Source organism: Triturus cristatus, chromosome 8 (genome assembly GCF_964204655.1).
Source record: "Triturus cristatus chromosome 8, aTriCri1.1, whole genome shotgun sequence".
NCBI lineage: Eukaryota > Metazoa > Chordata > Amphibia > Caudata > Salamandridae > Triturus > Triturus cristatus.
The window spans coordinates 436594414-436618723 of NC_140591.1; the positions used below are offsets into that span (position 1 = coordinate 436594414).

At 46.9% G+C, this 24310-nt stretch overlaps 1 protein-coding gene across 1 annotated transcript in view; it reads right to left on the minus strand.

Moving 5' to 3' along the window:
- ZC3H13 (zinc finger CCCH-type containing 13) overlaps positions 1–24310 on the minus strand; it is a 362285-nt gene that overhangs the window by 94833 nt on the left and 243142 nt on the right. Inside the window, 1 exon segment of the mRNA XM_085621836.1 lies at positions 20463–20612. Coding sequence (XP_085477962.1) covers positions 20463–20612 — 150 coding nt within the window.

The following is a 24310-nucleotide window of genomic DNA, read 5'->3' on the forward strand; positions in this document are numbered from 1 at the left end:
AAAACCGCAACATTCTATTTGGAATAACTTTGGCGCCGGTCGACGAATCCTCGCGAAATTTTCAAAACTAATGGGGCGCTACGCTCCGCTCCTACCCTGAAAGTCTCGGGGGGATTCGTCAAGCGGGGGCTGAGATAAAAGGGGGGTCCCAAAACGCGTTTTCCCCATGCATTTTTCCATAGGACCTTTAGACACAGCTACAGCCCGAACGGCTGAACAGAGTTCCTTGAAATTTGGCAGAGATGTAGTCTACAGGTCAAGGAAGTGCCTTTTGTAGGTTTGGTGTAAATCTGTTCAGTAGTTCCTGAGAAAATAGCCTTTAAATCAATATATATATATCTGAGCCAGCTTACGGTGCGCTTACCGTACGCGCACGCCGCCGTGCGCGAGCGCGATTCTGATTGGCTGTTAGATCTTAGTAAACATTCGAATCTGTCGAAACCAGGAAGCGGCGGCCGCCATTTTCTCTCTCGCAGTCTGAGAGGGGGTTAAAAAACAAAGGCCAAAAACATGTAAAGGGGCTGTTTAGACAGCTCCTAAGCACCTAGCCATGTTGAGGGAGTCCTCAAAGATCCCCCAAGGCCAAAAACGGAATTTGAATTTTTTCGATAATTTCGCCGATTACGCTTACCGTACGCGTACGGTAAAAATTAATAATAAAAAAAAAATTATCCATACTCTCTCCACCCCATGTGCAAATGGTGCCCGAAGGGCACCATTTGTTCATGGCATATAACCCTAGTGAAAAATTAAAAATTAATAAAAAAAAAAAAATTATCCATACTCTCTCCACCCCATGTGCAAATGGTGCCCGAAGGGCACCATTTGTTCATGGCATATAACCCTAGTGAAAAATTAAAAATTAATAATAAAAAAAAAATTATCCATACTCATTGATTACCCAATTTGTGCATGGCATATAACAGATGTGAAAAATTAAAATATTACCTTTCACAACGAAGCGCATCATATGTCCTCCATGGCCCATGTAGCGTAACGTGGGTGCGCGTAGCGCACCGCGTGCCCACCGTGCGTGCACGGCACTAACTGCGTAAAGTGGGCGCGCGGTGCGCGAAGCGCACCGCGTGCTCACTGTGCGAGCACGTGCGCGAAGCGCACCGTGCGCGCACGGAACGAACTGCGTTAAGTGGGCGCGCACGCCACGAATGGCATAAAGTAACTTAGCATTTAAAAACACGTACAAATTGACTGAAAAAACCATAGGTTTCACACACGTTATAGTTAGGAATTAGCATTTAAAAAACCTTGCTAATTCAGTGAAAAAACCATAGGTTTCACACAAGTTATAGTTAACTATAACTCACGCAACCGCAATCCTCTGCTGATGACATATGTGTCTTTATGAAAAAAAAATATTTGTAATATATGTATAGCTAAAATTTAATGGAAGAAGACATGGGCAAATAAGTGTCTAAATACAGTATTAGCATCAGCAGAAGATTGCGGTCGCGTGAGTTATAGTTGCCTGCACTAACTATAACGGGGGAATTTCATTGGTTTTTTACGAGTGAAATGTACAGCTAACTATAACTTGTGTGAAACCTATGGTTTTTTCAGTGAATATATATATATGTATATATATATATATATATGCAGCCTAAACCACCAAATAGGCTAAAACTGACAATATTGCATTGTATTTTTCATTTAAAATAATACACATCAATTCAACATTTCTGTGACATAGAAACATGTACTCTTTACTCGTTTAAACAGACTTTATTTTCAAGGAAAAAGGCAAGGTAATAGAAGGCAGTTAGCCCAGAGGCTGCATATAGAAACAAAACAGATTAAAAATGGCGTAATGCCTTTAAGACCTCCACAGCTCCCATCATGCCTCACAGGTGACAGTTAAGTCAGGTATTTTTTATGGCGCGTTACACTGTGTAGTCATAATAAGGAGAGAGAGTGCTGTTATAGATGGTATTAGTCCGGGGAGGCAGGAGGGTTGCTTATGACTTTGATGAGTACACCCCTAGAAGAGAATTAAGATTACAGGTAATTTATCATTCTCTTCCAGGGGTTATCAATAGTCATAAGCACTGAATAGAGTACCAAGCCCATTCCCAGAATCCTGCAGACGAACGCCAGTATAGCTAGCACACTCTGAACAACAGGTTAACCAAACAAATTCTTCAAGGAAGCTTGTCCAAACTGAGCATCCGCCTGAGTATCAGAATCTAGCAGTAGTGGCGAGCAAAGGTATGTACTGATCGGTATGTAGCAGCCTTACATATCTCTGCAATGGGCATATTTCTGAGAAGGGCCGTAGTGGAGGCCTTCCCTCTAGTGGAATGAGCCTTTGGTTTGCCAGGGAGTTGCTTGTTAGCTAACTGATAAGATAAGGTAATACAGGACACTATCCATCTGGAGATGCTTAGAAGGGAGACCAGTGCGCAGCGGACCATAATTCACAAAGAGACAGACCTTCTTATGCTCTTAGTTTTATCCAGATAGAATTTTAGAACCCTTTTTAGGTCAAGAGAATGCAACGCCCTCTCAGGAGGGGTTGTAGGATTCAGAAAAAAGGTGAGGAGAGAATTTGACTGATTAATATGAAAATCAGAGACAACCTTAGGCAGGAAACTAGGGTGGGTACTCTGGATCACTCTGTTAACATGAAAAATGAGATAAGACTCTTTAGAACATAGCGCCTGGATCTCACTCACTCTGCGAGCAGAGGCAATTGCCATTAAGAAAGCAGCCTTCCATGTCAGATGCTGCAATGATGCTCTGTGAATAGGCTCAAAGGGAGGACCCATTAATTTAGAAAGGACTACATTAGGTTCCCATGAAGGAGAAGGCAACCTAATCGGAGGGTAGACCTTTTACAGCCCTTCAAGGAAGTCCCTAACTACTGGCATCTGAAAGAAAGAAACCTGTGTTGGCGACTTTCTATAAACTGTAATTGCCACCAAGTGTACTTTAATAGAAGTAAACTGTAGACTTGATTTAGCCAAGTACAAAAGGTATGGAGGAATAACCTGTTCCTGTCCAAGAATGGGACTAGGGTCATTGGCTGTACACCACAGGTAGACGCGCTTCTATTTGAAAGCGTATGACTTCCTCGTAGATGGTCTCCTCTCCTCTTTCAGAATATCCATACAGTCTGGCAAGAGACCTAGATGTCCATATTGGAGAAACTGAGAAGCCATGCCTTTTCATCTCAGAGATGGAAGGTTGGGGGTATCTGGATGTGAAGGCGCGACATTTTGAGTTTGTTGCATTCGCAAAGACATTGATGTCTGGAGAACCACATCTTTGAAAACTGTCTTGTGCTACCTCGTCGTTTAGCACCCATTTGTGCGCTTTGAAGAAGTTGCGACTTAGTGCATCCACATGCATGTTGAGAGCACCTAGGAGGTGAATTGCCGATATGGTCAGCTTCCCCACCAGTAGTCACACCCAAATCGTTTGGGCCTCCTGTGGCAGATGTCTTAATCTGGTTCCTCCCGGTTTGTTCAGGTAGTACATAGTTGTGGTATTATCCGTCTGAACCAACAGGGAGCGTGACTTTATGGAGGGAAAGAAAAATTTGAGCACCAGGTGTACAGCTCTTACTTCCAACATATTGGTGTGGTAACTTCTCTGTTTCTGATCACATCCCCTGAACCTGTTGAGGGCCATGTGGGCTCCCCATCCTTGGGGAGACACGCCTGTGACAAGTGTTTATTTGGGAAGTTCCTGGTGGAACGGACTCCTTTCAACTAATGATGACTCTGCATCCACCATCTCAGGGAGTCTATAACTGTCTGAGGAATAATTATGGTGCCCTCCAAGAGATTGGAGATTTGAAACCACTGATCCTCTGATGCCTGCTGCAATGGTCTCATTTGCAGTCTGGCATTGGGAACGATTAAGATGCAGGAAGCAATAAAGCCAAGCAGAGAGGATACTTGTCTGGCTGTGGGATGAGGAGTGGGGAGGAGAGTGCGACATTTGCAGATGATAGAGGATAACCTCTCCTCCGAAGGACACACTCTTGTGCTTGGGGAGTCTAGAGTCGGGCCTAGGTAGTGAATTCTCTGAGTTGGATTGAGAATGGACTTCATGTAGTTGACGCACAGACCCAACTGATTTAACACATGAATGCAGGATTGTAGGTGTTCTTGCAGAAGACAGAGAGGCACTCTTGATCAGCCAGTAGTCTGGATATGGATAGACGAAACTGTTTTGCTTTCGTAGAAAAGCCGCTACCAAAGCCATGCATTTTGAGAACGTACCAGGGGGCTTGACTTGAGTCTGAAAGGAAAGACTTTGTACTGGAAATGGTCTGACGCTACCTGGAACCGTAGAAATGTCCGGTGTTTTCAGGAAATCAGGACATGAAAGTAATCGTCTTGAAGTTCTGTGCAGCACATCCAGTCTCCTTGATGGATTTGAGGAAAAATTTGGTGTAGTGCCAACATCCTGAATCTTTGAGGATAAACTTGTTAAAGAGTCTGAGATAGAGTATAGGAGTGTACTCCTTGGTTGGGCCTTTCTTCAGAACCAGGAAGTAACAGGAATGAATCCCCTGCCGATGTTGGAGCCAGGGGACTGTTTTTGTAACTGGATGGATAGCTCCGCCCAAAGAAGCCTTTGCTGATGGACTGATGATCTCCAAGGCGGGATTGTCAGTGGAGGGGACTTAAATCTGATTGAGTATCCATTCTGCAGAATATCGAGCACCCAATTGTCCTTTGGGATTTTGTGCCACTAGTCCAGATGAGTCATGATACTTCTCTCTACCGAAGTGGGGAACAGAGCTGAGAGAAGTAAGCTCCCACTGTTTGATCAGCGGCTTAGCAGAGGAAGTTGAATGCCTGAAGACCCCTCGTCCCCGTCCTGGTCGGCGCTGATGATAGTGAGATCTAGAATGGTGTTGTCGCGACAACCTGTGAGGGGTTTGAACCATCTGTTGGAATAGGCGACGGTCATAAGGACGGTATCGGCATCTGAAATCCATATGTTTCTCCAGGCCTGCTGCCTTCAGGCTGTCAAGCTCGGACTTCATTCAGGACATCTCATCGTCGGCATGAGTGCTGATGAGCGAAGTTGCGTTGAAGGGCAGATTCAGAATCCTGTGTTGGGCCTCAGGTTTTAGATCTGTGAGTCTCAGCCAAGAGGAGTGCCTAGCGCGGATGCCATGAGAATAGCCATGAGCTGCCAGATCGGACGCATCGGCTTCTGCACTTATGACCTCGTTCACTACGAGTCCTCCTTCCTGTAGGATCTCATGGAAATCCTGCCGATCTTTTGGCAGTTTGTCCGTGACTCTTTCGAGGGAGTCCCATAGTGATCGGTCATACCTTCCCAGGAATGTAGAGGCGCTAGCGACCTTCAAATAGAAGGGCGAGGTGCCACACATCCTCTTCCCAAGGGCGTCCATTAACTTGCTGTCTTTGTCGGTGGGACTGTGGAGGAGGACACCCCTGTGTGCACTTTTCTTGCTGCCACCACTATGACTGAGTCTGGTGGAGGGTTGGACATCAGTAAATGTGGATCCTGGTCTATAGCTCTGTACTATTTGATAATGTGCACTGGCACTGATCCTATTGAAGCAGGAGTGAGAAATGTATGAAGAGCCAGTTCCAGTAGTCCAGGTACCAAGGGAAGTAGAGGTCTAGTGGATGACCTGTGATGGAGGGTTTGAAAGAGGACTGAAACAGAGGTGGTTGTAGACGGCATCTCGATGTTTAGCTTTGCAGTCCCCCTACATAGAACATCGTTAAATGTGACTATATCGGCCACTGGCGAGAGACTGGGAGGCAGAGTGGCAGACAAAGAAGGGGAGTAGTCTTCCACCGAGGTTCTTGATGTGTCTGTAGACCGGGATGGAGATCTGTGTCTACGCTCTCGAGGTCTTGAGGATTGGGTGTGGCGAGATCTGGTAGGAGACCGGCTATGAGGTGTTCGAGACCGATGTCTCCTTGGAGAAGGAGATTGTCGTCATCGTGGAGCTCCCAGAGGGGACCTTGTGGCCAGTGTAGGTGGACGCACCCCTCTAGCGGATGTTCGAGAGGGGGAATATGTTTGGGAGTAGTCCAAACCTGGACTGCGCCTTGGCACGCCACTCTTTCACACCTCTCAGTCACCTTGGTGAAAGATTAATGGGCAGCGTTTGCTGTTCTCGAGCCGGTAATCCCTCCAGTGTGATCGGCACAATTCTAAGTCCCGGAGAAGATGATGTGCTCTTTGACGTCGACTGTCTCGACGTCGACTGTCTCGGTGTCGGACCCAGAGATTCCACCACTTGAATCCTCCTCGATGTCGAAGGAGCTCTCGACATCAGTAAAGCCAAACCAACTATTCTCGGTCTCTTTGCTGGTGGAGGCATGTTCGAGGACAACGGCCTCGACCGTCTCGATCGTCTTTGCAGTTATGTCAGCGATGGTGACGTCAAGCGTCCGCGCCTAGATGGAGGTGAGATTCTTAGTTCTTAGTGCTGAATGTCTACGACTCGCCGTCGGTGGAGGCGTTTTCGTCGGCGGTGGAGGAAACCTCGATGGCAACCGCCCATGTCTGTGCAACGGGGATGACTGACGTTGAGCGCCTGTGCTCCACCGTCGGAGGGGAACCTGACCTGGGCCGTCGAAATGAACAGTCGACGTCGGTCGCTGAGATGTCGATGCTGCTTGAAGTCTAGACTTAGATACTTGGTGCCTTGGTTTAAGGGCCTGGGGTAGACCGTGTCGTCGGCAACCGTGTCGTCAGCGACTGTTCTTTCGACCTCAACAAAGGTCTTCCTGTCAATGATTTGAAAGCAGACGGTGAGCATAGAGGTGTGTTCAACGCTGATCTTCTCTCTGTCGATGACGAAGCAGACCGATGTCTTCTTTTTTCACCCCTTTTTCTATGCTCAGACTACACTTGGAAGGAGGGCTCTTTAAAAGGCTATTTGTTACCTTCCATGCCACTTATAGATCCTATTCCTCTCTCCTGCATGGCATGCAGTTTTATCCTTTCCCTGTCCAGAAGAATCCTTCTGGAAAACTGCTGGCAGTAATAACACTTGTCTGGTTTGTGTGTGAATGGCAAACACAATGCAGACAGAGTATGTGTCGGATTTAGCCATTTCCTTCCCACACGAACGACACTTGCTAAATAGGGCTGGCATTTCTGACTAAAACAATATCAGGAAATCAGAAAAAAGGTGAAAGTAGTACAGCTTGTACTGAAAGACATCGAGTGAAGCGCAAAAAATTCAACTTCAAAATATCAATTAGTGACAAAGTCAATAACAGATGAGCTCAATGATCCAGGATCCTCACAGAAGGAGCCAGAAAAAATAACTGACCTAACTGTCACCTGTGAGGCATGATGGGAGCCTGGAGATCTTAAAGGCACTGCGCCAGTTTTAATCTGTTGTACTTCTATATGCCACCTCTGGGCTAACTGCCTTCTATTCCCTAACCGTTTTCCTTAAATAATAATAAAGGCTATGTTTAAACAAGTGAAGAGGACACGTTTCTATATCACAGAACTGTTGAATAGAAATGTATTATTTTAAATGAAAAATACAATGCAATTTTGGCAGTTTTAGCCTAAGTGGTGGTTTAGGCTGCATATATGTGTGTATATATGAAAACAAGTTACTTACCTGTAACTTTGGTTCCCCAGTATTGGTAACTTTCATAGATTCTCATGCTTTGTATCATTCCCCGTCGTCGGAATGGGAGCCTCGGTAACAAAAAAAAAAAATATATATATATACATATGTATAACCATAGAAACAAAAGAGAAAAATAGGCCTAGGCCTCATCTCATTTTGTAGTATATCACCCTCTTTGTGTAAAAGAGCCCACACTTTTGCCAGGGCCAATCAGCACAGCCTCACCCTCTGGAACCTTCCTGAGAGAGCTCAGAGCCTCAGATTTTCGTAGCCGTTGTGCCAACAGCCACTACCTTAGTAAACCGGCAGAGCTTTCCCAGGGGAGGTGGGTGGGCGCATGAGAATCTATGAAAGTTACCAATACTGGGGAACCAAAGTTACAGGTAAGTAACTTGTTTTCTTACCCCAGTATTGGAACTTTCATAGATTCTCATGCTTTGTATCAGAATAGCAAGCAGTAGATCACGACAAGCACATTTCGGTAATTACATGGCTTTACAAAATCATCTCAGTGCACATGATAAAACAACCATTACTGAAACCAAATGTGCTTACCAGGATGGAGGGATTGTAGGGAAAGCTCACCTCTCATTGAAAAAGATTCCGGAGGACTGCTTGACCAACCGCAGCGTCAGCTCGTCCCACCGATTCCAGGCAGTAGTGCTTCGTGAAGGTGTGTACACTGCTCCACGTTGCTGCCCTGCAGATGTCCTTAATCGCCACTCCAGCAAAGAGAGCCACTGAAGATGCCATCGCTCTCGTAGAATGCGCCCGGGCCCTTTTATCCAAAGGTTTGCCCGCAGCCTGATGACAGTACTGAATTGCACTGGAGATCCAGCGGGAAATGCCACTCTTGGCGAGCGGTAACCCCTTCCGTGGTGCACTGTAGGCGATAAATAGTTGAGTAGACTTTCTGAAAGAGCGTGTGCGCTCCAGATAGAATTTCAGGCATCTTTGGACATCCAAAGAATGCAATGTTCGTTCCGCTTGAGTGGAAGGACGCGGAAAAAAGGAGTTCAAAATTAAGGGTTCGTTCAAATGAAACTCCGAAGGCACCTTCGGGATGAATTTTGGGTTGGTTCTCAAAATCATGACATCCCTCTTGAACTGTAGAAAAGGCTCCACTATAGAGAGAGCCTGGAGTTCACTAACTCTCCTAGCCGAAGTCAATGCTAGGAGAAGGGCCAGTTTCCAAGATAGGAACTTCAAGTCCGCTTTGTGAATCGGCTCAAAGGGCGCTTTCATCAGTTGAGCCAGTACCAGGTTAAGCTGCCAGATAGGCGGAGGTGGCCGGACCGGAGGATACATCCGAAATAACCCCTTAAGGAACTGCTTAATAATTCTTGCAGACCATAGAGATGGCCCCGATGTCTTCCGTCGAAAGCGGGATAAGGCAGCCAGATGCACCTTGATCGAAGAGTGCGCCAGACCTGATTTAGCCAGAGACAGGATGTAGGGCAGAATCTGATGTGGCCGGGATTTGTAAGGATGGAGTTTATTCCTCTGGCACCAAAGGCAAAATCTCTTCCACTTTGCCCTGTAGGTCTTATTAGTGCTTGGTGCCCGTGCCTGAGATAGAACATCCCTGCATTCCTTAGACAGATTCAGATGGCGGAATTCTCTGTGTTCAGGAGCCACGCTGACAAGTGAAGTGACTCCGGATCCGGATGGAGGACTTGCCCCTGATTTCTCGATAACAGAGATGGAATCAGTGGCAAGCGAATCTGGCGATCTTGGGAGAGAAGTAGGAGTTCCGAGTACCAGAACTGCCGCGCCCATGCTGGAGCAATGAGGATCATTTTGCATGGTTCTGCCCTGACCTTCCTGAGAACTCGAGGAATGAGGGGAATCGGAGGAAAGGCGTAGCAAAATGCGCCGAACCAAGCAATCGAAAGGGCATTCCCCAGAGACCCTCGCTGGGGAACCTTGCTTGCGTAAAACCGGCACTTGGCGTTCTCCGGGGTCGCAAAGAGGTCTATGGTCGGAGTACCCCATTTCTTGAACACTGCCTCCAGAGTGGCCTGATCCAGCTCCCACTCGTGTGTCACCTTCGTCTGCCGACTTAGAGCATCCGCTGTGATGTTGAGACACCCCGCCAGGTGCTCGGCTCGCAGAGTGATCCCGTGAGAGATGGCAAATTCCCAGATCACTTGAGCTTCTTTGGACAGCGTCCGTGATCTCGTTCCTCCTTGCTTGTTTATATAGTGCATGGCCGTAGTGTTGTCTGTCCGGACCAGCACTGCACGGTTCTGAAGTCTGGGGAGGAACGCCAGCAAGGCTAAGTGAATGGCCCTCAGCTCCAAAAGATTGATGTGGCGCAGTCTGTCTGCTGGACTCCAGTGACCGCTGACCTGAAGCTCCTGGAGGACAGCTCCCCACCCTTCTAGGGAAGCATCCGTGGTCACCACCATAGGAGAAGGAGGGATTCGGAACGTTAATCCTCCTGCGATGTTTTCCTTCACCAGCCACCATTCGCAAGCCGTGCGCATGGCAGGTGTTATCCATACTTTGTCGTTGAACGATCCTTCTGCCTGACGCCACTGTTTGTCCAGCTCCTCCTGTAGAGGACGCATATGTAGCCTGCAATGCGGTATCAAAGGTATGCAGGATGAGATTGATCCGAGCAAGGACTTGTACTGTCGAACCGATACATGTCTCTTGTGCAGTATTAGACGAGCGGAAGCGGCCAGTTTGCCCTGACGCTCCTCTGACGGACGAGCCGTGCATCGTCTCGTGTCCAGAATTGCCCCAAGGACCTTCCGTGACCTGGAGGGTATCAGTTCCGACTTGGACACATTGAGCTGAAGACCCAAATGGGCGAACAATCTTATGCAAGTTGACACAGCCTGAGACGTTGCCCTGAACGACGGAGCCTTGATGAGCCAGTCGTCCAAGTACGGGAACACTTCCAAGGACTGCTTCCTCAGGAAAGCAGCGACTGGTGCCAGCATCTTCGTGAAAATGCGGGGTGCCGACCGAAGGCCAAACGGGAGCACCTTGAACTGGAAATGGCTCTTGCCTACTGTGAAGCGTAGATATTGCCTGTGAGCTGGGTGGATCGGAACATGAAAGTAAGCATCCTCTAAATCCAGGGATGCCAAAAAATCTCCCGGATTGAGCAGCCTTAGAATATCCTGGAGTGTGACCATCCTGAAAGAGAGCTTGATGAGATAGGTGTTGAGCTCCCTGAGGTCTAGTATAGGACGCCATGCCTCCTCCGTCTTCCGAACCAGGAAGAACCTGGAATAAAACCCCTTGCCCCTTTGTGAAAGTGGCACGGGCTCTATCGCCCCCTTGATGAAAAGCTGGTGGGCTTCGAGATGTAATAGTCGGAGATGTTTCGCTGCACGGGCGTCTGGAGCTCTTGTTGGAGGAAGATCTTGGAACTCCAACGTATGGCCACTCTGAACTATGTTCAAGACCCACCGGTCTGATGTTAAACGCACCCAGCTGTCCAGACAAAAAGATATCCTGCCCCCGACCGGTGTTTGTGGCAGGGGAGGAACAGTAGCCAGAGCCAGGAGGCCGCGATTGCCTCTTGGCGTTGTCTCGTCCCTGACGATTCTGACGTCCTCTCTGGGACTGCCGAGAGAAAGACGCCGACTGTCCTTGGCGCTGGTTGGAATATTGTCCTTTATAGGACTGTCCAGATTGAGAGGAATACTGTCGTTGGTTTCCTCTGTAGTTAGAAAACCCCCGACCACGTGCCCCCTTAAATGGCACCTTGCGGTAGGTCAAAGAGCCTAAGGACTTAGCTGTATCGGTGTACTTTTTAATGCCTTGGAGGGCGTCATCCACATGCTTTCCAAAAAGCATCTCTCCGTCAAAGGGGAGGTCCAAGATCTTATTCTGGACCTCCTGGCGAAACCAAGTCGCCTTCAACCAGCCTTGGCGGCGCAAGACGGCTGAGCCCGCCAAAGCCCTGAAAGCAGTTGAGGCAATGTCCATCGCACAGTCGATGACTTCCGAAGAGCATCGTTCTCCCTCCATCAGCACCTGTCTGGCTTCGTCTTGACTAGTTTCTGGTAGCTGGTCCAGGAATGGTTCCATATCACACCACATCTGGCGGTCGTATCTGCCCAGAATAGCCAGAGAATTAGCTGCCCGCACCAACAAGCTGGCCATGGTGGAGAATCTTTTACCCACATTGTCCAGTCTTCTGCCTTCTTTATCTGGAGGCGTGGTTAAAGGAGTGGACGGATTCTTAGATTTACTTTGAGCAGCCTGTGAAATAACAGAATCCGGCTTAGGTTGTCCTAGAAGACACGCAGGACTGCCCTCTGGTGCCTTGTATTTCTTCTCCAGCCGGGGAAGAACCGGAATGACGGTTGCTGGATTCTGCATTGTCTTCAGTCCCTCATCCCAGACATGTTCTATAATGGGAATTGATCTTACAGACTTCTTATATTGGGCTTTAAAGTCATATAGGAAGCAGTCGGACTGCTCCACCGTAAAGGGCAAACCAATCCTCTTGGATGCCCGTTCCATCAAATTATGGAAACCACCAATGTCCACCGGAGGCGATATATTTGTCTCTCGGCCTACAGCATCAGGATCCTGTGTATCATCAGGGTCCCCATCTGGATCCCCTGGATCTGTAAGAGGGATCACCTGTCCCTCGTCGTCTTCGTCCGTATCTCCATCGTCCGCGTCATCAGCAGCAGGTTCCGTACCTGAAGGTTGGGGAACCACTAAGGGCAGCACTGGTGAAATGGACCGAGGTACCTCTCTTGGTAGAGGTGGCAAGTCCATTGGCATGTCACGTGGCACTTCCAAAGGAAAAGGACGCACTGGAGTGCGATCCGGCAACGTTGGAAAACGAGATCTATAGTCTTGCAGCATCTGTTGCAAATCCGACACCAAAGCCACTGGCAAGGCAATTAGGTCCTGCCTTAGAGGGCGGGGGCGTAATCCCTGTTGGTGCCCCTCCTGCCCCTCTGGGCCATAAAACTCCTCCGTATCTGTGTCCTGCTGTTTGACGTTCAGGTCTGAAAGGCTGTATGCGTCCCCAAACTGCCCATCCTCCTCATCCTCCTCCAAGTCCTCGAGAAGCATGGATGGTGGCAAAGGCGTGACCCGCCTAGGGGAAGTCATGTCCGGTGTAATCACTAATCTTTGGGTTGAAAAATCCAAATTTTTCGTCGTCGACGGTCCCGTCGGCGGTCTCGTCGACGGAGTCGATGGCAACGGGATTTCCAATGTCGACGCACTCGACGACGACTGAAAGGCAACTGTCGTCGACGGAGCTGAAATCGTCGTCGACGATGAGGCCGTCGACAGTCCTGTAATCCTCGTCGACGGAGCAGTCGTCGACGGAGCCGTCGTCGACGGGGCAGCTGTCACCGGAGCAGTCGCCGCCGGAGCTGTCGTCGACGGAGCAGTCGTCGACGGAGCTTTCTTTTTCGTCGACGTAGTATGCATCGTCGGCGGAGCACCCGTCGACAGTCTCGTCGACGAACTTGTAGTCATCAACATCGACGAACTAGTCGTCGTCGTCATCGTCGACGTGGTCTTCGTCGTCGACACCGTCGTCGAAGACGACGAAGTAGATATTGTCGACGGTCTCGTGGACGATCCCATGGAAATAGGCTTAACTGAGGAGATCGTCGTCGACGTACCTGCTGCCGCCTGCGTCGACGGACGCGGTTTCTTCAGTGGCACCGACTGAGGAGTTTCTGCAGCCTGTTTCTTTACAGGTTTCTCCTTCTGGGACGGAGGGGTAGATGTAGCAACCCCCTTATTGTCCTTAGGGGCTATGTCCACAGTAGCCCGTCCCTGCCTCTCCTTTACACTGTCGTGAGGAGATTTTTTGGGACCAGCCTCCTCAGACCTGTCAGAGATCCCGGGAGGGGCTTTGAGAGGAACCTTGAGAGGGGGTTCCGCAGAAGTGGAGGGCGATGACCTACCCCTCTTCTTCGATCTCCTGGAGGAGGTGCCAGAGATAGATTCTTCCTCATCCGAAGAAATGACCTCCCTGGTCTTTATCTTCTGCAGCCACGTCAGCAAGCGCCCCTCTCCGTCTCTCAAGGTCTTGGTCGAGAAGGTCCGACAGATTTTACAGTCGGTGGCCTTGTGTTCCGGGTACAGGCAGTATATGCAGTTCTCATGCCTGTCTTCCACAAACAGTCTCTTCTTCCCACAAGAGGCACAAGCCCTAAATAAAGCTTTCTTCTCCTTTTCTGACATTCTGTCTCAAAAGATGGTAATAAAGATATCCAAAAGTAACTCTGTGAAAAACTGAGCAGAGCTCAGTGGAGACTCCCTAGCACAACGTGCGGTAGAAAAATCTGAGGCTCTGAGCTCTCTCAGGAAGGTTCCAGAGGGTGAGGCTGTGCTGATTGGCCCTGGCAAAAGTTTGGGCTCTTTTACACAAAGAGGGTGATATACTACAAAATGAGATGAGGTCTAGGCCTATTTTTCTCTTTTGTTTCTATGGTTATACATATGTATATATATATATATATATTTTTTTTTTGTTACCGAGGCTCCCATTCCGACGACGGGGAATGATACAAAGCATGAGAATCTATGAAAGTTCCAATACTGGGGTAAATATGTATATATATTGATGTATGCTTTACAGGTCTAGGTTTTAGATTTAGTTATATATATATATATATATATATATATCTATATATATATATATTACCTACTGGCGGTCGCCAGTAGGTAGTTATAGTTAGGACCACGTTTCCATAGGAAATCCGCAACATTCCATTTTGAATAACTTTGGCGCCGGTCGACGAATCCTCGCGAATTTTTCAAAATAGGTGGGGCGCTACGCTCCGCTCCTACCCTGAAAGTCTCGGGGGGATTCGTCAAGCGGGGGCTGAGATAAAAGGGGGGTCCCAAAACGCATTTTTCCCATGCATTTTTCCATAGGACCTTTAGACAGGGCTACAGCCCGAACGGCTGAACAGAATTACTAGAAATTTGGCAGAGAGGTAGTCCTCAGGTCAAGGAAGTGCCTTTTGTAGGTTTGGTGTAAATCTGTTCAGTAGATTCTGAGAAAATAGCCTTTAAATCAATATATATATCTGAGCCAGCTTACGGTGCGCTTACGGTACGCTTACCGTACGCGTACGGTGGCGTGCGCGATTCTGATTGGCTCTTAGATCTTAGTAAACATTCGAATCGGCCGAAACCAGGAAGCGGCGGCCGCCATTTTCTCTCTCGCACTGAGAGTGATTTCTAAAATATAAAGCCCAAAAACATGTAAAGGGGCTGTTTAGACAGCTCCCACACGCATAGCCATGTTGAGGGAGTCCCCAAAGATCCCCCAAGGCCAAAAACGGAATTTTTATTTTTTCGGTAATTTCGCCGATTACGCTTACCGTACGCGTACGGTAAAAAATTAAAAAAAAAAAAATTATCCACACTCTCTCCACCCCGTGTGCAATTGGTGCCCGCAGGGCACCAATAGTGCATGGCTTATTATATATGAGATAAACTAAAATATTTAAAAAAATAATAATAAAAAAAAAAATTATCCACACTCTCTCCACCCCGTGTGCAAATGGTGCCCGAAGGGCACCATTTGTGCATGGCTTATAAAATATACGAAAAATTAAAATATTACCTTTCAAAACGAAGTGCATCATATGTCCTCCATGTGCTCACGGTGCACGAAGCGCATCGTGCGTACATGGCCCATCTAGCGTGCGTGCTCACTGTGCGCGCACGGTGCGCGAAGCGCACCGTGCGCGCACGGAACGAACTGCGTTAAGTGGGCGCGCACGCCACGAATGGCGTAAAGTAACTTAGCATTTAAAAAACCGTACAAATTCACTGAAAAAACCATAGGTTTCACACACGTTATAGTTAGGAATTAGCATTTAAAAAACCTTGCAAATTCACTGAAAAAACCATAGGTTTCACATGTTCTAGTTAGCGGAAATTTTACTGATAAAAAACCAATGAAATTCCCCCGTTATAGTTAGTGCAGGCAACTATAACTCACGCGACCGCAATCTTCTGCTGATGACATATGTGTCTTTATGAAAAAAAAATATTTGTAATATATGTATAGCTAAAAATGTATGGAAGACGACATGGGCAAATAAGTGTCTAAATACTGTATTAGCATCAGCAGAGGATTGCGGTCGCGTGAGTTATAGTTGCCTGCACTAACTATAACGAGGGAATTTCATTGGTTTTTTATCAGTAAAATTTCCGCTAACTATAACATGTGTGAAACCTATGGTTTTTTCAGTGATATATATATACACACATACATATAAATACACACATATATACATATATATACATATATAATTCCTCCAGGCTTAGGTAACTGCCACCGCACTCCTGAGCAGAGGGTGCGTCGTCGGAGCGGACCACCCCAGCACGGTCCGTGTAAAATTGCAAAACTCCTCGTGGCACAAGGATGACGACGCCGTTTTCTGGCCAAGAAAACTTCATTCAACTCGACTGGTAGGACGCGTTTCGCCTGCCTAGACAGGCGAAACGCGTCCTACCAGTTGAGTTGAATAAAGTTTTCTTGGCCAGAACACGGCGTCGTCATCCTTGTGCCACGAGGAGTTTTGCAATATATACATACATATATATATATATATATATATACACACATATATACACACACACACACACACACATATATATATATATGGGACTATTCAGTGCCTATGCCTATTGAGTATCCCCTGGATAAGAACCAGTATAATGGGGGAATAGCATTACCTGACATAAGGGCATATTACTGGGTGGCACACTTAATAGTGATAAATGAAGGGGGACACATGCCGGGAGATCACCCAACATACGCCCTTGAACGGACTAAATTCCAAGCCCACTCTTACATACACTATCTCTATGACGGGATGGGGTAAAGAAGCTGATACCAGCAACACAGGTAGTGATAGAAGGGTGGATGGGGGCAGAAAGATGGATGAATTGCAATACACAAATCACATGACAGATTTCCACTCTGGGAAGGAACATGCCTGAGGAATTCAGAAAACTCTACGTGGTTTCAGGGCCTTGGCTACGCTGCGGATCTCTAAACTTGGAGACATAATATAAGGTGGCGCCCTAATTCCTTTCAGCTCCCTTCAGGGAGTTTATCAACTTAGCAAGACACAGCACTACAAATACCTACAGCTATACCATTCTTGGGTGACCGAGAAATTAGACGTTGAAAAAATACCAGAGAACGCACCTCTAGAAGGGAGACTGCTTATGGGGGAGATTCCAGAAAAAGCGGTGTCATGAATCGATAGAATGATTATTAAAAATAGTCCTAAATCTCTGATGAAACTAAGACAATGCTGGGAAAGCGAAGTGGGAGAATTTGATGACCTGGACTGGGATACTGCCCTGATGCACCCTAGGGAAGTTGAAATTAAAGCGAGACTTCGACTGATCCATTTTAAATTCCTTCATAGGATCTATTATGATAGGGCCAGTCTTCATAGCTTTGGTAGAACGGATTCACCTAGTTACCTTCGCTGTGGGGCGGAGCATGGGTCATACATACACATGAAATGGGAATTCCCTAGCATCCATGTTAGACCTGTCAGCCCTTTGGGTGGTCCCTCCTCATCATTATTTATTTTGTCCCACTTTTGCCTCAAACCCTGTTAGTATTTTTCCTTTTTGGGAACCACCAGACTTTTTAGTGTTGATGCAGGGTCAGGGAGCCATTTTCCCTACCCCTGGAACTTCTGTCTGAGGGCCTGAAACACAAAATGGTGGCCACCCATTTTCACCTGTGACATCACTGGAACCTACTAGTACCTTCCAGAACATTCTAGAACCCTGTGACAGTGTGAGGCAGGTTTAGAATGTTGGGAAGCCAGCTTAGAGTTGGCAGTTGGAGTTGGCAGTTGGCACCTGACTGGTGAAGAGAGGGGAGCACAGAACTGAAGGAGGAAGGAGTGAGGCAACAGGGGTGGAAACTTGTGCCTGGAGTGGGGTCCAGAAACCCACCCTTGATACTAGTCCCTGCTGACTGAGCCCAGCCTGGAGCCCTGTGTGGGAGAAAGCCAGAAAAACCATCTTAAGGACCTGGACAGCCGGAACAGGCCTTAAAAGTAAAGAACAGCAAGTTCCTGACCTGGTTACTGGTAACTTCCTGAAGTCCGGCGTCGAGAAGCCTAGAGACCTGGGGCCGGAGGTGAAGAAGCGGCGCTGACTGGAAAGCAGACGTCGTACCCGGAGCCGCCAGAGGTCGAGAGAGGGCGCCGACGGAGGTCGTGGAGACACCAGAGGTCGAGGAGGAAGTCACCGGAGGTCGAGTGTGCGGCGTCAACGGGGAAGTGAAGTTCGCCCTCCGGAGTCGCCGGAGACCGAGGTGAAGCACCGGAGGTCGGGAGTGGAGATCGCACTCCGGAGTCGCCGGAGCCTGAGGAGGGGAGCACCGGAGGTCGGGAGTGGAGATCGCACTCCGGAGTCGCCGGAACCTGAGGAAAGGAGCACCGGAGGTCGGGAGTGGAGATCGCACTCCGGAGTCGCCGGAACCTAAGGAAAGGAGCACCGGAGGTCGGGAGTGGAGGTCGCACTCCGGAGCCGCCGGAAGTCGACATCGAGCCAAGGCCGCCCGACGTCATCGAACCGGAGCCGCCTGAAGTCGACATCGAGCCGAGGCCGCCGACATCGAACCGGAACCGCCCCACGGCGTCGACACGACCCCAGCGGCGTCGGAACTTCACAAAAAGGGCAGTAAGTGGAATAGAGGGCGCCTAAGGCCCTGTGGAGCCCTAAGAGACCATCCTAGGGGCTAGAGAGGTGTTGGAACCAGCTTGATAGTGCCAGGGGTGAGCTGAGACTAATACAGAAGGGTTGTGTAGTGTGGGAGAGCCAGAACTCTAGGTTCCCCCTTGATCTACCTCAGTTTAGGCCTCAGCCTTGTCCAAGCCAGGTAGTACACCCCTCAGGTCATCCAAAACTCTACAAGCTGGGATTGGGCCAAATCATCCCATAGTACCTCAGGAATGTGAACTGATTTTCAAGTGTCACTGTTGGCTTTTATTATTTATTGAGAGCACTGTATTTATTGTATTCATCCTATTTATTGTTTCACAGTATTTATTGTCGCACAGTATTCATTGTCTCGCAGTATTTATGGCCTCATAATATTTAATTGCCCTATACGTAATGCACTTATATTTATGCCTTGATTATTTATGATCTACCTTATTTATTGAATCGTTGAAGTATTATTTATTTGACTTACCCTTCCACAGGAAAAGCCTTGTGTACTGTGATTGTATTATTATTTATTTAATCAGCAACTAAGAGAAAAGAAGATAGAGATATATTTTCAGTATACTTTTTTAAGGTGTAGCGTCGTTTTTGGAACGGATGCACGCATGGTTATTGTGTGGGTATGACGTATGCTTAGCACGGTGCCTGATCCCTGACCCCTCGAGCCAAGCTACCACAGTGTATGTCTGGGAGAACACCACCACCCTTCCAGGGTGGGAGTGTTTTTCTAACAATCCAGCAGTACTGGACCAATATTGTGGATGAACTCAATGGGATAACTGGGTAAAACATATTACTGGGCATCCTCACAGAAGTAAACCTACCCGGGGTAAAACTTTTATTTATGAATTTAGGACTAGAGGTGGCTAGGCAAGACATTGCTAAACACTGGTGTGTACCTAGTGCCCCCACGCTCCAATAATTGAAAGCTGGGATGGATCAATACATGGCCACCGAAAAAGTCACATTTGAAGCCAGAGGGTGCCCGATGAAATTCACCAAGATATGGGACACGACTACGTCACTATGGAATCGACTTAGGGGGCGGTGTTGAAACGCTCAGACACATACAGCCTCATGTTGAGTGATGACTAATGGACTATGAACATGCTGCCTATCAATGTTAATTTTGTGGCCCCAAATTAAGTTGATGTATCTTGTGATCCCAAGTGTAACTGCTCTCTTTTATCTAAGCTATCTTTGGTGTATCATCTTGTTTGTGGTGTTGCTAACAAAAAATCTAATAAAAAAACTTTTTAAAAAAAATTGGGCACTGTGTTTTCAAATGCAGATATATGCAAAGGACTTGCACTTATTCTCATTAAGGCACAACATGCCAATGCTGAGTAAGTGCATGTTTCTAAATCCGAGGCAGTGACATTCAGGACGCCTAACCTGCAGTTGCTCAATCTACACTAGGCACCAGGAGATGTCCTCTTTAAACTTTTTTCCCTACAGAGAATTAAGTGAACATCAGAGAAACACCCGAAAAACCCTGCATTTTCACATAGGTGCCCGGGGTTCCCTCATGCAGAACTACAAGGTGTGATTTCACCACAGCTGCCAATCCTACGTTAGGAACACTGGGAAAAATTTACACCTGTAAAACCGTGGGCTGAGGCTTTGGGCATCTGCACAACGCAGCACCCATCTGATACCAGCAACTTCCCTCCCCTCCCCTCCCCAGCCAAGTTACAATCTTCTCCAAACACCCTCCCAAACCACTACTTCCAGCTCAAAACGTAGCCTGTAATGGATCGCCCAAACTAATTTGCAACCTTCACAGCGCATGTGGTAAACAGGATCGGAACAGGGCCCAGTGCAGGGATCTGCATGCGTTTTTGGCTTGGTGTATCTGAGTAAGCATGTCAATTCCCATCCTTGGCTGGATTACCTGGAGTAGCTACATTTAAGTGGTTGTTACACGCTAGAATTGCAAATTCCAACCATCTGGTATACTAGCAGCCGAGTCTAGCCAGCTCATAATGAGGTTTTTAAAGTGGCATGAGATTTTCACATTCGCTTTATTAACCATGAACCGGTGTGTGAAGTATCCAGGGCAAGCGTAAAAACAGAAATCTAAACCGTCAAAGCAAACAAAAAGACCAATTAACTTTCTTACCAGACGTTTTCTCTTCATCCTGTTGGTCATCTCTTTTTTCAGCATCATCAGCTAGTATCTCATCCAATTCATCATCACTAATTGGCTCATACTCTCCTCCACCACCAGAACCCAATGACTGCACGTCATCCAGCTTGGAATCATCTTCTGCTGTAACAGAAAACAATGTATAATAATTGGAAAATACAATCTACAGCTAGATAATCAAAGTATTAAAAAATAGGGTTCTTATCTTACATGGCAACTGTGGCAGATACATCCCTCAACAGATTCTTTGTTTTTTCAAATTAATTAGTTGCAACAGAGCTCAAGAAGCTTTATAGAGTCTAGGCACCTGGTAAAGAAGCCCAATGCTCCTCTCCTCATATCTAATACCATCTGAAAGAGACCATGGTCTTCAAATCCTAAAGTCTCAGAGTTTAGTCTGAATACAGAAACGTGTCCACTTCCTGTGAAAATAGAGCGCAAAATACCAGAGGTTTCAAAAGTACTCCAACTGGATGGATAACATATAAGCAATACAACTATTCAGGACCACACAAGCCATCACACAATGTCTAAGCCTGTTCAGACAGATCTGGGGGGGAACTTTTTTACAGGTTCCACCAAGTTGCACAGCCATGAACTCAGTATGAATCCAATGAATTAATTTCAACCACCTTTAACTTCCTTTTATCTATATTTAATTTTTCTCCATTTTATTCTTCAACCTTTTTTACTATTAATTCAATTCATGTTATCCATACGCTTTCTGCTACGAAGATGTTCGAACAAACTCCAAGGCACAGGTAGGTTCCACATATCATGATGTTTATTTAAAAAGAACCCAATGCATTTCGAGATAAAAAAAAATCGCTTCGTCAGGGGCATCTAAAACGTAATGCAAACAAAATAATTATATTTAACTCATCATCTATATTGTGCATTTGCATAATCAACATACATGTATTATTCCTCCAAAATATTCAAGACGATAAACAGTACATGCCACATTATATGCTCCTTAATTTAATTTGACAAAAATACACTAAATTATCGCCAATTGAGCTCCCATGTCTGCAAATATGTTATTAGATATACTATGTATCGCCAACCCTTTTATAATAAGCAATATTCCCTTGTCTACCACCCAACCGTTTTGATAACATTCGCGCTTACCATGACATGCGCTTTTTCATCAATCAGACCATGTTAAAAATACGAATTCTGAGAACAATCTCCTTCTCCAGTTATGACATGTTCCTTTTTCAAGCGTGCCGCAGCTCGAATCTTGCACCTGATTGTAATTAAGAAGGGCGGGGAGCTTGATAAAACAGATTTTCATCGACAGATGAAGCGCACATTTAAATGAAAGATTGGTGCTGCGGCACGCTTGAAAAAGGAACATGTCATAACTGGAGAAGGAGTTTGTTCTCAGAATTCGTATTTTTGACATGGTCTGATTGATGAAAAAGGGCATGTCATGGTAAAAGCAAATGTTATCAAAACTGTTGGGTGGTAGACAAGGGAATATTGCTTATTATAAAAGGGTTGGAGATACATAGTATATCAAATAACAACATGGTTGCAGACATGGGAGCTCAACTGGCGATCATTTAGTGTATTTTTGACAAATTAAATTAAGGAGCATTTCATGTGGTATGTACTGTTTATCTTCTTGAATATTTTGGAGCAATAATACATGTATGTTGATTATGCAAATGCACAATATAGATAATGTGGAGTTAAATATAATTATTTTGTTTGTATTACGCTTTAGATGCCCCTGACGAAGGGATTTTTTTATCCCAAAATGCATTGGGTTCTTTTTAAATAAACATCATGATATGTGGAACCTACCTGTGCCTTGGAGTTTGTTCGAATATCTTCGTAGCAGAAATTCTATGGATAACATGAATTGAATTAATAGTAAAAAAGGTTGAAGAATAAAATGGAGAAAAACTAAATATGGATAAAAGGAAGTTAAACGTGGTTGAAATTAATTCATTGGATTCATACTGAGTTCATGGCTGTGCAACTTGGTGGAACGTGTAAAAAAGTACGCCCCCCCGATTTGTTTTGATTGCAGCGCAGGAGACGAAGCGCAGAACAAGTTTGCATGCTAGCAAAGTGAAATCAGATTAAACAAGACAAGTCACGAGTGAAAAACGGAGTGCGTCTCACCACCCTTAATTTCATAAGCCTGTTCAGAACCATGTACACTATTAGTTCTGGTGGCATGGCACAGACTAGTTCGAATGACCAAGGCATGAGAAAAAGGTATTTACCTTTGGCAACTTTCCTTCTGGTGGATACGCTAGCTACTAGTCCTTACTGTATGAATATTCCCAGGCACCAGACTGGATCTGTAAACTCTGCAATAGCTCTTTTGCACCTGCTACATGTTCACCCCAGGTTCCTGAAGTCAGTGCATCCATTTTTTATGAGCCCATAAAGCAGTGACAAGCACAACTTAGATCAAACAGGAGTATGCAGTGCAACAATACTGATTTGGAGAGCTATTCATTATCAGGTGTCTGTATCAGCCTTCAGAACGGGGAGGAGGGGGTATAGGTGAACTAGAGGGAGTGTTCACCAGAAAGATTGTTATCGAAGGTAAGTAACTTTCTGCTAAAGGATAGTTTTAACCACAGATTCCTCACTTTTTGAAAAGGTACCACAGCAGAAGCCCCTCCTGGGTGGAAGGTCTGAAGGAGTGGTCAGATCAGACAATCCAGCACCATGGAGTAAGAGACATGGCCAGTTCTGCACACTTGCAGATCCAAGCAATAATGTTTTACAAATGTGTAAAGGGAATTTGTGAGAAAGTGCCATCTTTCTTGCATGGTATGCCCCCACTTTTTGCTGAATTGCTGAATGTACTTTGACTGAGTGTGCCCTGGACTCCTGCCAACCAGGTGCCCAGGGCCTATGTTCCTTCCCTAAAACACACAAAACCCAAATTGGCAAACCCTGGCCACATGTCAGCCCCTGGTAAATGGTACCCTAGGTACCCAGGGCCTTGTGACTAGGGAAGGCCTCTAAGGGCTGCAGCACTCATTGTGCCACCCTTAGAGGCCCTGTACCCTTACACACACACACACACACTGCCTTTGCAGGCTGGGTGTCGGGGTGCAAGACAAAACAAAGTCGACATGGCACCCATGCCCATCACCTACACTGCCATGGCATATATCAGCCACCCCTCTAGCTGGGTGCCTTATGCCAAGGGTGTGGGCACAGGAGCAGGAGCCCTGTGCCCCTACAGTACCCAGGTCCATTCCTGAGCACTGTAAGTGCAGTGCTGCCATTTAAGAGTACATAGTGCTGAGAGCTCGTCACACACGAACTCAACAGCACCATAATGGCAACACTGAAGAATGAGAAGTTTGGTATCAAACTTCTCAGCACATTAAACCCACACTGATGCCAGTGTGGGATTTAATGTATCAAGCACCCCAGAGGGCATCTTAGAGATGCCCCCTTAAACCTAACCTACAATCCACATCTGCTCTGAGGCTGCCTAGGCTGCCACACAGCAGACATGTTGCTGGATCCCTGGGTGGGAGAGCCCCTGCTCTCCTGGGCCTGCAACAATGCACATCCTGGGCAAGGTGCTAAATCTCCTCCCCCAGGATGGGCAGGGGGAAGCTTCAAAGGCATGCCGCCTCTGTGAGCTTCCCCAGGCCACTGCAACCCCCCACCCTGGCGGGAAGCTTGGCCGGAAACCTCAAATAAGGACAGGGGATGTGCCAGCCTGCCAACCCCACCCCTCAGGTGGGGGAGGCGAGGTGAAGCACATCTCCGGGCTCTCGCCATCTTGAAGATGGGAAGCCCTACCCTATCAGGACTAGGCTACTGCCCCCCTC